Source organism: Trichechus manatus, unplaced genomic scaffold (assembly GCF_000243295.1).
Source record: "Trichechus manatus latirostris isolate Lorelei unplaced genomic scaffold, TriManLat1.0 scaffold00065, whole genome shotgun sequence".
NCBI lineage: Eukaryota > Metazoa > Chordata > Mammalia > Sirenia > Trichechidae > Trichechus > Trichechus manatus.
This window is the reverse complement of record NW_004444001.1, coordinates 12993562-13008042: the sequence shown is the minus strand read 5'-3', so window position 1 is coordinate 13008042 and position 14481 is coordinate 12993562. Positions and strand designations below refer to the sequence as shown.

The following is a 14481-nucleotide window of genomic DNA, read 5'->3' as shown; positions in this document are numbered from 1 at the left end:
CCATCCTCTCCCCACTGCATTATCATTTCCTCACCCAAGGGTCTGGGGCAGAGAATGCTCTCTGAAATTGAAAAGGTCCTTGGGTAGTGTTGTCTTCAAGACAGGGTCTGTTAGTTCTTTCCATGTTTAATAAATCAATTGCTCTCTCTCTCTCTAATACATCATATTTCCATTTCAGACAAGGCAGCTCAAGCCTGAAGCAATGAAGTCCCCAGGGAGCAGCAGTCTGTGCTTCATGCTTATTGTGATTTATTTTTCCCAAGCTACATTAAACTTGAATTTAGAGCCTATCATTCATCCCTCGGTGAGTAAATACACGTCTGCTATATTTTTCCCTGTCATATTTCTCTGAGAATGTCACATTTCCTGGGAATGTCACAGACAGAAAATACTTTAATACAAAACACAACAAAATTTCTAGGGCCTTTGAGAAACTACTGCAAATGTTGGAAGGAAAAGAGGATGAACATAACGGGACATTTTTGTACTTACCGGGCTGCAAACTGCCATACTTTGAAATCTCTGGGGGCATCAAGAGAAGGTTAAAGTAACTTCAAGAGAGATTCCCTCAGGCTTCCCCTGTCAACTGAATTGCAACTTCTAGGCCTGAAGCTCCCACTCTGTGAAATTGAAAACAACAATAACAATAAAGCAGATTGTGGACATTAAGTAGAATATGTGTTCTCAAAGGATTCATTTTAACCTGGACACCAGATTAGAACACATTTCAAAAGGCATTGATCTGTGCATGTGTCAAAATCACAGGATGATATAGCTGAAGGACCATAGATACAATCTAGGACCTTTGCTGACAAATTAGGGGATGATAAGCACCTACTTCTTAAACCAACGCAATCAGTCATTCCTTATTTTGACTGCTTCATCCACCAGAGATGGAATGCGTTACTAGTTGAGAAATCTTGGGAGACTAGTGTAATTCTCTCTGTGTCTCATTTTCCTCATCTGCCAAATGATGATCATAATAAAATTAATTTTCTATGATTGTTATGGAATTAAATTAGTTAATATTTATAAGGAGTCTTAGAACAGTGCCTGCAACATAGTAAATGTTTGCTATAAGTGTTTGCCATTATTATTGTCTCACACTTTAACAGTGTTTTTTCTACTCATATATTTTTAGATATTTTATTCAGTCTGTCACTATAGGTATACATTTTAACATTATAACATGCTTCTCTTTGCCCTACTTGGCACTGTTTAATTTTAATTCTTTGTCTTCTACTCCAATAGTCAATTCTGCTCTTTTCTTTGTGTTTGCCTGATCATTGTTGTTTATTTTTTGTTTAACTTTTAGTATATCACTTTGTTTTATTTGGATCTCTTGTAAACAACATGTGCTTGAGTGATTTTTTTTAAAACCAAATCTGAGCAAATTTGCCTTTAGTTAGGAGATTTTAATTGATTCACATTTACTGTCATGTTTTAAAAACTTGATCTTACTTTGGGGATTTTGTTTAATGACTTTTTACACTTTCATCCTGTTTATGGTTTTATGTCTTCCACTGTTTGGCCTAGGTTTTTTTTTTCATTTTGTTTTTCGCTCCTTACCTGAAAGGTATACATTTTGTTTATATTCTCTTTTAGAAACTACGTTTATACATATGTACACACACACATATGCACACACACATACACACACATATACTTCAAACTATTTTTCTCTAATTCTCACTGTCAAGAATGAAACAATATCTGTTGGTGTTCTCTTTGGTAAAATGAGGAGTTGACAATGCTTTTACTGGGTCTACTATATGAAATTGCTGCCTCCACCACACCTCCTAATTTTGCAGTTTTGTTTTCCATTTCTATGTATTATTTCCCTGTTTCCGAGCATTTCCTCTTAGTAAACTGCTTGCTCTGGCTTTGTGAGTGTCATGCTTCCCTGAAACAGAAGTTTCCTAAAATCTAAGCCCTTTTTTGGTTTACAATAAATTTATTTCAGTGGCAGACACAGAAATCTTTCTACATGCCTGAAAGAGGTTGATGCTTACCAAAAGCTGTTTTATACATAGGAGGAGCTGAGCTGGATTTGTCAGAGATTGGTACAGTTTCTTATCTAAATCTTTCAGACTCAAGAGTGCTGGTAGCACATGAGATGATGAAGAAGCCAACCCCCCTTCCTGGGGATGCAGCCCTTTGCCTGGGTGCAGGTTTGCACCTCCTTGCACCTCCCCCACTATCTCTTCTCCCAGACTCCCTTGGGCAGGGTACAACCTGTACAGTCACATGCAATAGCCTGGTCAGATAAATAGAGGAGGGAAATATTTACGTTTCCCGTGAATTCACTTGGCCAGCGTGGAGCTCCGGTTGTCCAAGAGTGTGGAGAGAAAGTCAGAGCTGAGGTGATCTCAGCATCAGAGTATCTTTGCATCTGTTTCAGAACTTTGTTTGTAATACCCTGAACTGCCACCCGGCTACCATTTTAAGTACAACATGGGGTGATAATTAGCCTTTGAAGTATGAAGATGTATCCCAGTGCTTCTCAGACTTCAGTGTGCACACAGTTACCTAGGGACCTTCTTAAGATGCAGATTTCAAGACCAGACTTACTGGCCTGACAGAGACTGGAGAAACCCTGAGAGTATGGTCCTTGAACACCCTTTTAGCTCAGTACTGAAGTCACTCCTGAGGTTCACACTTCAGCCAAAGATTAGACAGGCTCATAAAACAAAACGAGACTAAACGGGCACACCAGCCCAGGGGCAAGGACGAGAAGGCAGTAGGAGGCAGGAAAGCTGGTAATAGGGAACCCAAGGTTGAGAAGAAAGAGTGTTGACATGTCGTGGGGATGGCAACCAATGTCACAAAACAATATGTGTATTAATGGTTTAATGAGAAACTAATTTGCTCTGTAAACCTTCATCTAAAGCACAATAAAAAAAAGAAATGCAGACTTTAATTCAGTAAATCCGGGGTGGGCCCCTGAGACATTGTATCTCTGACAAGCTGCCTTTGTTACTGCTCCAAGGCCCACATCTGAATAGCAAGGCGGCAGGTTCTCAGCAGCCTTGCTCAGCAGCCTTTGACATCAAGCCTGGGTTAAATACCTTCTTATAGAAGTATTTACTTCCAAATTTTTATGACATACTTATCTAAATTAGATTGTTTTCTCAAAAGTTAAAACACACACATACACACAGGCAAGAGTTTCCAAAACACTATGACACCAAATCAGCCCTCTAGTTGAAGGTATCTCAGGCGAGCATTAACAAACAGCCACACCTCATTAACTCTCACCTCCTAGAAGTACAGTCAACCCAAAACAGTAGGCCTCTGACACTGGCCCTCGCCGGATGGAATGACTGAGGTGAAATCCTAGAGAACAAACTTCTTGGAAAAATCTAAAAACACTTCCAAAAGCTTACTGATTATCTACCTCATACAAATATGCTATTTTTATCGAACCTTATGACATTGTCAGTAGCTGACTGTTTCTGACCTACAAAAACTGCAGTTTCATATGATTTTCCCCTAAAAATGTTCATTATGTGTCAAATTGATTAGGAAACACTTCCATCAACTGCAGTGTCCTCCTGCCAGGTGCTTTGACACAGGAAGTGAGTGGAAAGGTGGAGAGAGGGGGTGGAGTTACAACTGATAGGGAGAAGGTTTAAAGGCAGGCTTTGACCCTCGCTAGCTTTAGAACCTTGATTAAGTTTCATCTTCTGGAATCTATTTCCTCTCCATAAAATGTAGATAATAGTCTCTACCTCACTGGTTTGTTGTGAGGATTAAATGATCTCCTACATGAAACCCTTGGTACAGTGACTAGTACAGAGCAAGTGCCTAATAATTGGTAGTTATTTTCTTTTTTTATATTCTACTATAAATTAGCGTATATGTAAGGAGACATTCTAACAGAACTCTTGCTAAACCAGTTATCTAAATGGAGGGAAAGATACAGATGTTAAATGGGAATTCCAGGTCAAGAAACAGAGGAATGAATGACAGGGCTCTGGCCTGGAAGGGTGAGATTTGGCAATAGCTGGGGCCTTGATGACCCCTGACTTTGTCATCTGGATCCCTGCGGATTTTCTTTTCCATACGTAAACAGCCACCTCTCATTCCTCCACTTCAGGCCACCCACCCACTCACCCCACCCCACCCCACACCCCTCTCCTACACACAGATTATTTGTAAAGTCATCATTTGCAACAGATGGGGCATTTCCTGGAATTGATGACCTTGTCTTTTCCGGCTGAAGCTCGGTCATCAGGAAATCCCCTCCAGAGCTGGCCATTGTCACTCCAGTACTCATATGGGTGCCTCTCAATGGAACAAGCAGAGGGAGGCCCGCTGAAGGCTGTTTTCTTGCCTGAAGTAGATACACAGCTGAGCATTGTGGGCCAATGACAGGAAAGATGCTCCCTTGTGAGTTCTACCCAGCGCCCAGCATTTAAGGAAAAGGGCAAATGTCCCAGTCCCACATTTCCCCAGACGGGGTAAGCATGAGGTCTTGGAGGGCAAGACGGGCCCATGGAGGCCAGCTGGGCACAGGTGTATCCACCACTGCTACCTATTGCACTTAAGCACTTTACATGCTTGTTGTTGCTGCTGGCTGCCGTGCAGTCGGCCCTGACTCATGGTGACCCCATGCACGATGGAATGAAATGCTGCCTGGTCCTGCACCATCCCCATGATCCATTGTGGATCAGACTGTTGTGATCCATAGAGTTTTCATTGGTTGATTTTTGGAAGCAGATTGCCAGGACTTTCTTCCTAGTCCGTCTTAGGAAACAAGTTCAGCGTCATAGCAACCTGCAAGCCTCCACTGACAGAAGAGTGATGGCTGCGCATGCGGTGCATTGGCCTGGACATATTATTTTTCATAATTTGAGAAACTGAGGCTTAGAGTGAGTGAATGACTTAGCCAACTATGAAGAAGCTGAGGTGGTGGGATCCAGTCCATGGTGTGACTCCAGTGTTTGCTCTGTTCAAATCCAGGCCCCCTGACCTCACAGCCCAGCTCTTTATACCTTCTCCTCGGTACACTTCATTCCTGGGAAGGGCACACGTATTCTTCATCCACCCCAACTCCCCCAGAGACTTTATTGCCACTAGTCTATTGTTTTCTCCATTTTCTCTGATGAGTGCACCACTTAAAATAAACAGTGGGTATTCTCACAAAAAAGTGTGAAACCTCACTGTACAATAGACAGGCAGTAGGTAGCAAGAAAGAAGAAGGAGGTGGCGGCAGGATTGTGGAGGCAGCGCTTCCAAAAGATGCCCCTGCAAGTTACAGAGGATCACCCCTGGGATTCAGAAGGTCGGCAAAGCAGGTTTCTCAAAGGGCAGCCTCATGCTGAGTGATGTGCTGGTTAAAAAGGGCAGGTTTCCGCAACCCACCCTGGACCTACTGAATCAGATGGGAGAATGGAGTGAGAGTGGCGGCACGTGTATATTACACTCACAAGGATTCAAAATACCCTGCAAGATAGAACGGAAATATAGCTTGACTTTCACGTCCAACTAACAGCAGCAGATCTTCAATTCATAAGTCCATTGAATCTTGACTTAGGAGAGTGGCCTATAGGTGATCATCAGCAATCACATTCTTCTGGGCTGAGTCGCCCAATCATAACCCAGCAACAGAGAAAGCTTCCCCATGGCTGACAGGCCCAGGAGAACAGGCAGCAGGAATGCAGCGGACGGTCCTTTCCTTCCAACCCCCCAACTGCCTGCCTGGGCACAGAGCCAAAGACAGCTCCAGAGGAAGCTGGGCAGGAACCAGACATATACATTGCCTTTGCTTCCTTTCAGTTCCTGCACATTTAAGTATATCTAAAATAACTTCATTAAGAATGAAGCAACAATTGGAGTTTTGAAATTCCAATCATCATCTGTCATTCCTCTATTCACTTCTTCTAAAAAATTAATGAACTATCAGGTACACAGTCCCTCTCTCCTTCCTAAACAGAAACAAAACCTGCTGCCATCTAGTGGATTCCAACTCATGGCGACCCCATGTGTTGCAGAGAAGAACTGCATTCCATAGGGTTTTCAATGGCTGCCTTTTCAGAAGTAGATCACCAAGCCTTTCTTCTGAGGTGCCTCTGAGTGGACTTGAAGCTTCAACCTTCTGGTTAGCATCAGAGTTCATTAACCTTTGCACCACATGGAGGTGCATGGCTGACTTCTGATATTTTCCTAAAAATATAATTTAGTAGAGGAGAGGAGGAGCCAGGCTAAGAGAGGTAGTCATTGAAAAGGAGGAAGGATTAGGAGGAGGCAAGAGAGAAAATGTACTAGATAAAGAGCCTTGGTCACTAAGACAAACCCACAAACCACAGGGTCTCTCCTGACAAGATGATACCAATGCCTATGTGGACAAGTACAGAATTTGGAGCCAGTAGTTGGGTTCAAATCTTAGCTCTACCAGCCAAAGCTTGTGTGACTTTAGGCAAATTATTTGACCTTTCTGTGCCTCTGTTTCCTCACCAGTGAAATGCGGATAATAATAGTACCTACCTCTAAAATTGCTGTGTAGATTAAATAAGTAATCACACATCAAGTACTGAATAGTGCCTGGCACAGAGTATTGAATAAATCTTAGGAATTGTTATTTTTGTTATTGTTATTAAGTGAAATATCTAGCAAGTCATGGTAGACTACACATATGCCAGAATGAGCTTTGCCTTGGGTGATGTTCACAGGTATGTGGAGTCAAAGGCGATCCATGCCAGTTCTTAAACAAAGAGCTTACGTGATGAAAGGAGATGAACTTTACAACAACTAACCAGGTGGTAGTGTTGGACAGAGTGTTCCATGTGCATGGTGCCGCAGAGCAGTATGCTGTCCTGTCCATCAACAGCACTTGCTATTAACCACAACTCTGCCCAGTGCTTTCATTCATTAATCATTTGATACAACAACCTCAAGAAGTAGACTATTTTTATCCCAGGTGAGGACTGAGGCCCAGAGAGAGTAAGTAACTTGACCAAAGTCACACAGCCGTATTATGGCATAGCTGGGATTTGAACTCAATGGCTGCAGAGTCCTTGCTCTTAACCACTGAACTATGTGATAATAACTAACATTTATTAAGAGCTTACTCTGTGCCATGTGGCAGCACACTTAATCCTTATAACAATCCTATGAGGAGGGCACTATTATGATTCCCATTTTACAAAAGAAAAAACTGAGACTCAGAGAGGATAAGTAACTTTCCCAAGGCCACATAGCTGGTAAGTGGAAAAGCCTTGTACCCAGCTGGCCTGACTATAGATTCGGCTCTACTGCAAAAAGCAGCCATAGAACTATCTAAGAGAAAAAGGACCAGAAGAACAGGAAATAATTTGTAAGCATGCACGAGGATTAAACAGCCCTAAAGCAGCTGAAATATTGAGATGGGGACAGGCTGAGTGCTGAGAAGAGGTCGTAAGATTTGTCTAAAAGGTCATTGGAATGACTCAGGGTTCCAGTCTTAGGCAAAGAGCGCAAGTGTAGAACATTATCATTTATATCTTTTGACAGGACCCAAACCGCAGGAACTCTGAGAAACTCAGATATGGTGATTTCTTCTGCTCCTGGATCTAGAGAATGGCCTATGAAAAAGTGAATTCCCCGGTCATGTTACAGGGGCGACTGCGTTTCATCTTCCCTACCATTCACTTGGTGCTTGCCTGGTATCCCCTGGGTGCCAGGCTGCTAACCCTAAATCTACAACCCTGAATTCAGCATTAAAATGTGCATGGAAAGACTTCTCTAACATTAATTGACAATTCTTTAAAACATTCTTTCAGATTCTCCAGGAACAAGAACTAACTGGGAAAGAGCCACTAAGTAAGAGACAAGCAGGTATGTAAACTCATTCTTTGGCAGTCTCTTCCCATAAGTCCCATCAACTGACATTCTGCAACTTTTTTGAACACTGTGATCCACAGTGTTTAGTATCCAAGCAGCATCAGGGTCAAGAAGTACAGTTCAGTTGCTGAAAGTATTTACAAAGGAACTTTATTCTCTATTAAATGAGATTAAACAAATCAGCAACACATTTTTAAAAAAAGTTGCCGTTAATTCTAACTCATGGTGATCCCATGTATGTCATAGTAGAGCTGTGCTCCATACTGTTTTCAATGGCTGATTTCTCAGAAGTAGGTTGCTAGGCCTTTCTTCTGAGACACCTCTGGGTAGACTCGAGCCTACAACCTTTCAATTAGTAGCCACGCTTGTTGACCATTTGCACCACCAGGGACTCCAGCAACACATCACAATCCCCCTTTTTCTCTCCCATCACCATTCCCCATATCCTGAAGATGTCCCTGTGGCTTTCTCCTAAACTGCCCTCCACCACCACCAAAAAGCCAGCTTCTCGATCTCAACCCAGCAGGCTTTCCTTTAGCCTTGTTGTTTTTAACTTCTCCTATCTCCCAGCACTCCGTTGCTTTATTTTGTGCATCAGTATAGACTCTAGACCTGTGGTTTCCCACTCCTATTTTCTCAACTAAACTCCAAAGAAGTGGACTGGAAAATATAGGACTCTCCCCTTTGGAGCGTTGGGGGAAGTGGAGGGCTGCGAGCACTCGTTCTGTCATCCTTGGTGTCCGGTCCCAAATGTGGGGCCCCACACAAGTGTGAATTTTCCTAGGACCTGATCTTCCTATTTCCACCATAGCAACCTTTCAAAAGCATAAATCTGATCCTCTTATTTCCATCCTTAAAATCCTTTATTGTCTCCCTATTGCCTTGAGGAGAACTTCAACCATCTGCTCATGTCCTACAGAACCCCACATTCCCTTCCTGCCTGATCTCCTTCTGTTCCTTTCACACAGTCGATGACCCAGCCACCCTGGCAGACAGTGTTCATCTCCCTTTGCTTGTCGGGAACTCCCTCTTATGTCTCAATTCAGATGGTTTCCTGTCTGTAAGGTCTCCCATCAGTTCCCATATAACCAGTTGTCATGGAGTCAATTCCAACTCATGGCAACCCCTAGATGACCAGGTCTTTCTTCTGAGGTGCCTCTGAGTGGAATCCAACCTCTAACCTTTCAGTTAGCAGAGAAGCAGTTTAACCATTTGTACCACCAGGGACTTCCTTCCCCCCAGGCAGGAAGGGGCTGCTTTTTCTAGTTTCCCATTGCCCTTGATATGTTTCCATCTTACAGCATTTGTCCCCATGGGTTGTAATTATTTTGCTTCCTGTTTGCATCCCCAGCAGACTTGAGCTCTCTTGAATCTTCTTCATCTTTGTAACCCAAATGCCGAGCCCAGTTTCTCAGTAAATGAGTGAACAAATGAAAAGAGTGCATGGCTCTGTTGTAGCTGTCCCTTTGCAAGTTCATAACATGCAGTCCTGTCCTTATGGGTCTGCTGCCCTAGTGGTTGTGCCAATTGTCTAGAAGCTAAACTTCTTAACTTTTGGCATTAAGTTTAATGAAAAAAAGAATCACTTTTTTTCAGGCATGCTGTGACTCGATCTGTTCAGTGTGTGGTCTAGAAGGGACACTAGGCTGCCACAGGGAGCAGGCTTGCTCTAAGGTCAGGATAGCGGTGTCTGTTAGAAGTCTTTGCATTGCATTGTTGGAAGGAGAATTTGGCCACATGTTATTAAGGTCTTGAAATGCTCGTTGGAAGATCATACCACTGATCATTTTTCCTTTTATTTCTTTTTTCCTTTAGCTTTTCCTTTTCTCTCTTTCCTTCGTCTTTTTTATTCTTTCCCTTCCTTTTCCTTTTCTATTTCTTTCTGTATTAGCCTTTGTTTTGTTGTCCTTATAGAATCCCCTCTAGCCTTTCTCCCCACCTTGCTGAAATGGCTCATAGCACAGACTGTGCTTTCTGAACTTTCAAACAAGCACCATCATCTCTTCCCCATCCCTGACAGCTCCTGAACCCTCTGGCACCCTGTGACAGGAACAGGGCTGGAGATGTGTCCATTGATGTTTTGAAAGACCTTTATCTTTTAAATCAAACTATTTGGAAATGAGTTCCAGCTCCAGGTTTCTGCCAAGTTCTTCTAGGGCTCAGGCTGCCAGCTTCCTGTGGAGCAGTCGGTGACCCCACAGCTGTAAAAGTAACGTCTTCCTGCACTTCCCAACCCAGCTGTTTACAGCCGATGGAGACAGAGTGAGGGGCTAGCCCTTGGAGAGGAAACCACAGCTAGATCTAGGGATCAGACATTCCAGAATTTTTCCAGGCATAATTAAAAACAACCATGGTGATAATAAATCACCATGAAAACATGTTTTCCATTTATTATACATGGTTCTCTGTGCTCTTGGATCTCTAGAATCATTTTGGAAGGGTTAATGAGTCAACCCATCATCTGCAGACAATGGATTGGCCTTGGTATTTTTACAAAATCACTGAAGTAAGAAATGACCAGAGAAGAGCCCAGGCTGTAGGTCCCACATTCCCACCATGTAAGCTGCAATTGAGAGCATCACTCTCCAGGAGGTGAAGAACAGCAATGGGAGTATAACACTCACCAGGGACAGATTACCCAATAAGTAAGGTACACACGGGCGTACTTGTACTTACTTAATAGCATTTCACCTGTTTTTCACCACATGTGAAATTGCACACTACGGATTAGTAAGTAAGCAAAAGTAAGCCCATGTGTACCTTGCTTACTGTAAGCTGGTGCGTTCCATGCTTACTGGTTAATCTACCCCAGCGTTCAGCATGATTCCACACTGAGGTGTCTGTGTTCTGTCTGGTGTGGTAACTGAGTGTCCAAATTGGGCTCTGATTTTCAGATTGGGACTGTGTTTGCTCCCTTTACTCACTTGCACATAGATCTCCTTTTCGGGAGCCGTAATGAGAGAAGAAGACAAGCAAAGGTTCCAAGTGAAAGAGAACTAAGTCAGGGGTTTCCTTTCGAGGCACCGGACCAAATCCTTTGAGTCTGGAATAGAATCACCTTTAAGGGTAGCACCAAGGCTCATTTGTATTCTCAGTCCACCATGAACTTCCTAAACGGCCTTGGACAGTTACTTAGCCTCACTGGGACATTTTAAAAGATAACACGCTGATCTTACAGGACAATTGAGGGGATTAAATAATGTTATGCACATATTACTTTTAAAAATGTTAATAGAGTTATCTGGGTTTTATTTGTGTTTTTTAATAGTTTTCTGTATTAAAAAGCAAAACCAATTAATTTTATTTAAAAAAAAAAATACACAGCATTTGTTCCCCAGTACAGAGAAGGTATTCTGTATCTGTTGCCTATACCTTCTTGAAGACAGGAGAAAGGACGCCATGATATAGGACTTAGCATTTTAGGAAGAGAGGTTTGAGAGCATCCAGAGACTTCTTGGAAGAAAGGCTTGGCAATCTACTTCCAAAACATTAGCTATTGAAAACTCTATGCAGCATGGTTCTACTCTGACACACATGGGTCTGTCTTAATGAGTCAGAATCGACTTGTTGATGGCAACTGGTTACTGGTTATTTCAAAACACTGATGAGGGAGAGAAATCTGTACAAAGGCCCAGAGGGAGGAATAACTGTGGCTTTGCCTTTTAGAGTGAAGGGAACAAAGGCAAATAAGAATGGGTCCAAAGCATCCAGACTTATGTCCTGATTATGGAGTGTTCTCGATGCCAGGAAGTAGATTCTAGACTAGCTCAGGGGCTGGTGAAGATAAGTAAACTGATAGAAGCCACCTTTAGGGAAAATTATTCAACTACTTATGGCTGAATTAATTCAGTGAAGAAAAGCCTAGTGCCAAGGAAACCAGCTAGGAGGCTTAGCAGTCTGGACTTGAGACTCTGCCCCTGGAGGTGAGATTGGAAAGGATCAGAGAACACGCGCGTGAAAGACACTTTGAGAAACGGATTGAAAGGTCCTGGAATGGACTGGACATGGGACTGAAGGAGAACAATGATGCAGATGACCCTCTAGGAGTCCACACGCCTTGGTGACTAGGTGACTGGAGAGGCCACAGGTAGAAACTGGAGTTGGAATAAGTTGAATTTGGAAGTTCACCAGTAAGTTCAAAATTTTGTCTTAAGGGGAATCTTCAAAGTCGACAGGAAGTAGAAGTTTCTTATTGGTTAGAAGTGACACAAACGTGTCTTCTACGTCAATTGGCAGCATTCTCCATTCCAGGTTTCTGAGCTTGATAGGGAAGGTTGTCTTGGAGCCTGGTGCTGAAGAGATCCCATTGGTTCTTCTTTGGCTTCAAAAGGAATGGCTAGTGGGAGACAAAGTGGCAAGAAAGGGGGACCCAGGGCATCTTAACCCTGCACTAGACACTCCTACAATTTAGCCCTTATGTAGTAAGGGCAAGGTTCATACCAGATTGGGTTCCCCGGCTGCCAGTGTGGAAATCCTGTCCTTTCTGCAGCCCTGGCAGCCCAATGTACTAGCCCTTTTTGATCCAGCTCCTGGAAATGTGGTGCATTTTCTAGGCTGAGGAATAGAGTTTTGGAGTTTCATGGCTATAATCTTTTTGCGAGAACCTGTGCCATTTATTGCTCTGAATGGGTAACGGGGTGGTAGAATGAGATTGAGAGTGTTGGGCTCTCTGACTGATATGTGGGTTTGTTTTTAGGGTTGGTATTTATATTTGAGTTTTTTTTTTTTTTTTAATCTCTTATCAGTTTTGTTTGTTTGCTTCTTTAGTTATCTCAAAGGTAAGACCTGATCAAATATACCTGCAGATTTCTGTGTAGAGCATAATTCTTAATTTTAGTGTAACCGGTGCTATGATTTCTAGCTACCATTTTAGAATGGCTACTATGTGCCAGACACTTTGCTAGTGTTTACATATGGTACCCTAGCTCCTTAACAACAATCTTGCAGAGGAAACATTGCTCCTAATTTACAGATGAGTGAAGTTTGGCTCACAGAGGTTAAATGACTTGCCCAGGTAAGAAGGCATTCCACTCTGGTTCTCTCTGTCTCCTAAGTCTATGCTCATAGTTAAGAGTTATAGTTTTCGACACATACTTCTGGCTCTTGCCCATGAGATCCCATTTCATGATTCTTGACGCAGCCTTGTAAAGTAGGAAGAGCTGGCATCACTACCTTCATTTTAGTAGATGATGAATTTTAGATGGGGCTGACTTTGATGATTGCTTCAGGGTATATGGCTAGCCAGAAGAATTGATTTTTTTTATCTAGACTTCAGAGTCCAGTATTTTATTACATGGTGCTGTGACACTCCCATCCATCCACACCTGCCAGGTAAGCTATAGCCTGGGGTCATGGCAGTTTCTCTCTGGGTGAGTAGTCCTTTCCAAAACCTTAAGAGTGAACAGGATCCTTTGGCTGTATTGGTTGTCTGATGCTACAAGAGGATAGAGACAATGTTGCCAAATTACCACCTACTAGTACATTACCCTGGTGGCATAGTGGTTAAGTGCTATAGCTACTAACCAAAAGGTCAGCAGTTTGAATCCATCAGGCACTCCTTGGAAACCTTATGGGGCAGCCCTACTCTGCCCTATAGGGTCACTATAAGTCGGAATCAACTCAACAGCAACAGGTTTTTTGGTAGAGCATTTCCAGAAATCAATGGGACAACAGGTATCTTTTGATATTTACCTGGTAAATATCTCAAGAGGGAGAAACAAGAGAGACAAACCATCAGTGACAAGGAAGCATTGCCCCCTTGGGTCAAGAGAAAACCACACCAACCTCATTTCTCCTGGAAGAAGTCGGCAGCTTCATTCTTTTCCAGGTGGGAGATTAATTTATGCACCTACTTAGGCTACGACTCTGAGAAGCCACAGTTCGCGTTTGAGTTGCCAGGCAAAAATAGTATTGTTTACTTTAACAGCTGTGATTAAGGTTCAGAGCACCTTGTCACAGTCTGTGGCCAACTTCCCAGAAATGTCTCTGTAAGATTAGTGCTGTGTGGCCAGCAGTGATTTATGGGCAAGGAGAGGGGAAATCCTGGCTTGTTTTGCCTCCTGGGCCTGCCAGTAGGCCTCCGTCTGTGACACTGATGACACCTTGAATTTGTTACCTTCCATTCAGGGCATCTGTGAGTCAGAGAAATCCAGACTAAACAACACCAGGGGCAAAGGAACTCAAGGGAAAAAAAAAAAAAAGAAAATATCAGGATGGTCCAGAAGGAACAAAGGAGTGTGGAAGGGCATCTAAAATACACAGTCACACAAAGTGGGGAACTTGTCCTCTGGTCCTCTTAGGGCCTTCTTGGTCTGGGGCAGGACAAGAAATATCACTTTCCCAGGCTCTGAAGTCCTCAGGTTTGGGAGGGGTGGACAGGCAGGGTTTGGTATTTCCACACTAATGGTGGGCCTGCCTGAGAGATAAGCAGAGAGGTCCTCTCGCTCCCTCCGCACGTGGGTTGGGCTATTAACCAAGCATCTGGGCAAACCAAACCAGTTGCGGTCGAGTTAACCCCGATTCATGGCGACCCCATGTGTATAGAGTAGACCTGTGCTCCATGTAGTTTTCAATGGTTGATTTTTCAGAAGTAGATCACCAGGCCTTTCTTCTGAGGTGCCTCTGGGTGGACTCGAACCTTCAACTTTTTGCTTAGTG

At 43.1% G+C, this 14481-nt stretch overlaps 1 protein-coding gene across 1 annotated transcript in view; it reads left to right on the top strand.

Annotated features, from left to right (window-relative positions):
- The first annotated feature begins 202 nt into the window (after positions 1-202).
- Positions 203-14481, top strand: part of ADGRF5 (adhesion G protein-coupled receptor F5) — a 68652-nt gene continuing 54373 nt past the window's right edge. Inside the window, exons 1-2 of the mRNA XM_004379531.2 lie at positions 203-304; positions 7764-7818. Coding sequence (XP_004379588.1) covers positions 203-304; positions 7764-7818 — 157 coding nt within the window. The remainder of the gene's footprint in view (positions 305-7763; positions 7819-14481) is intronic.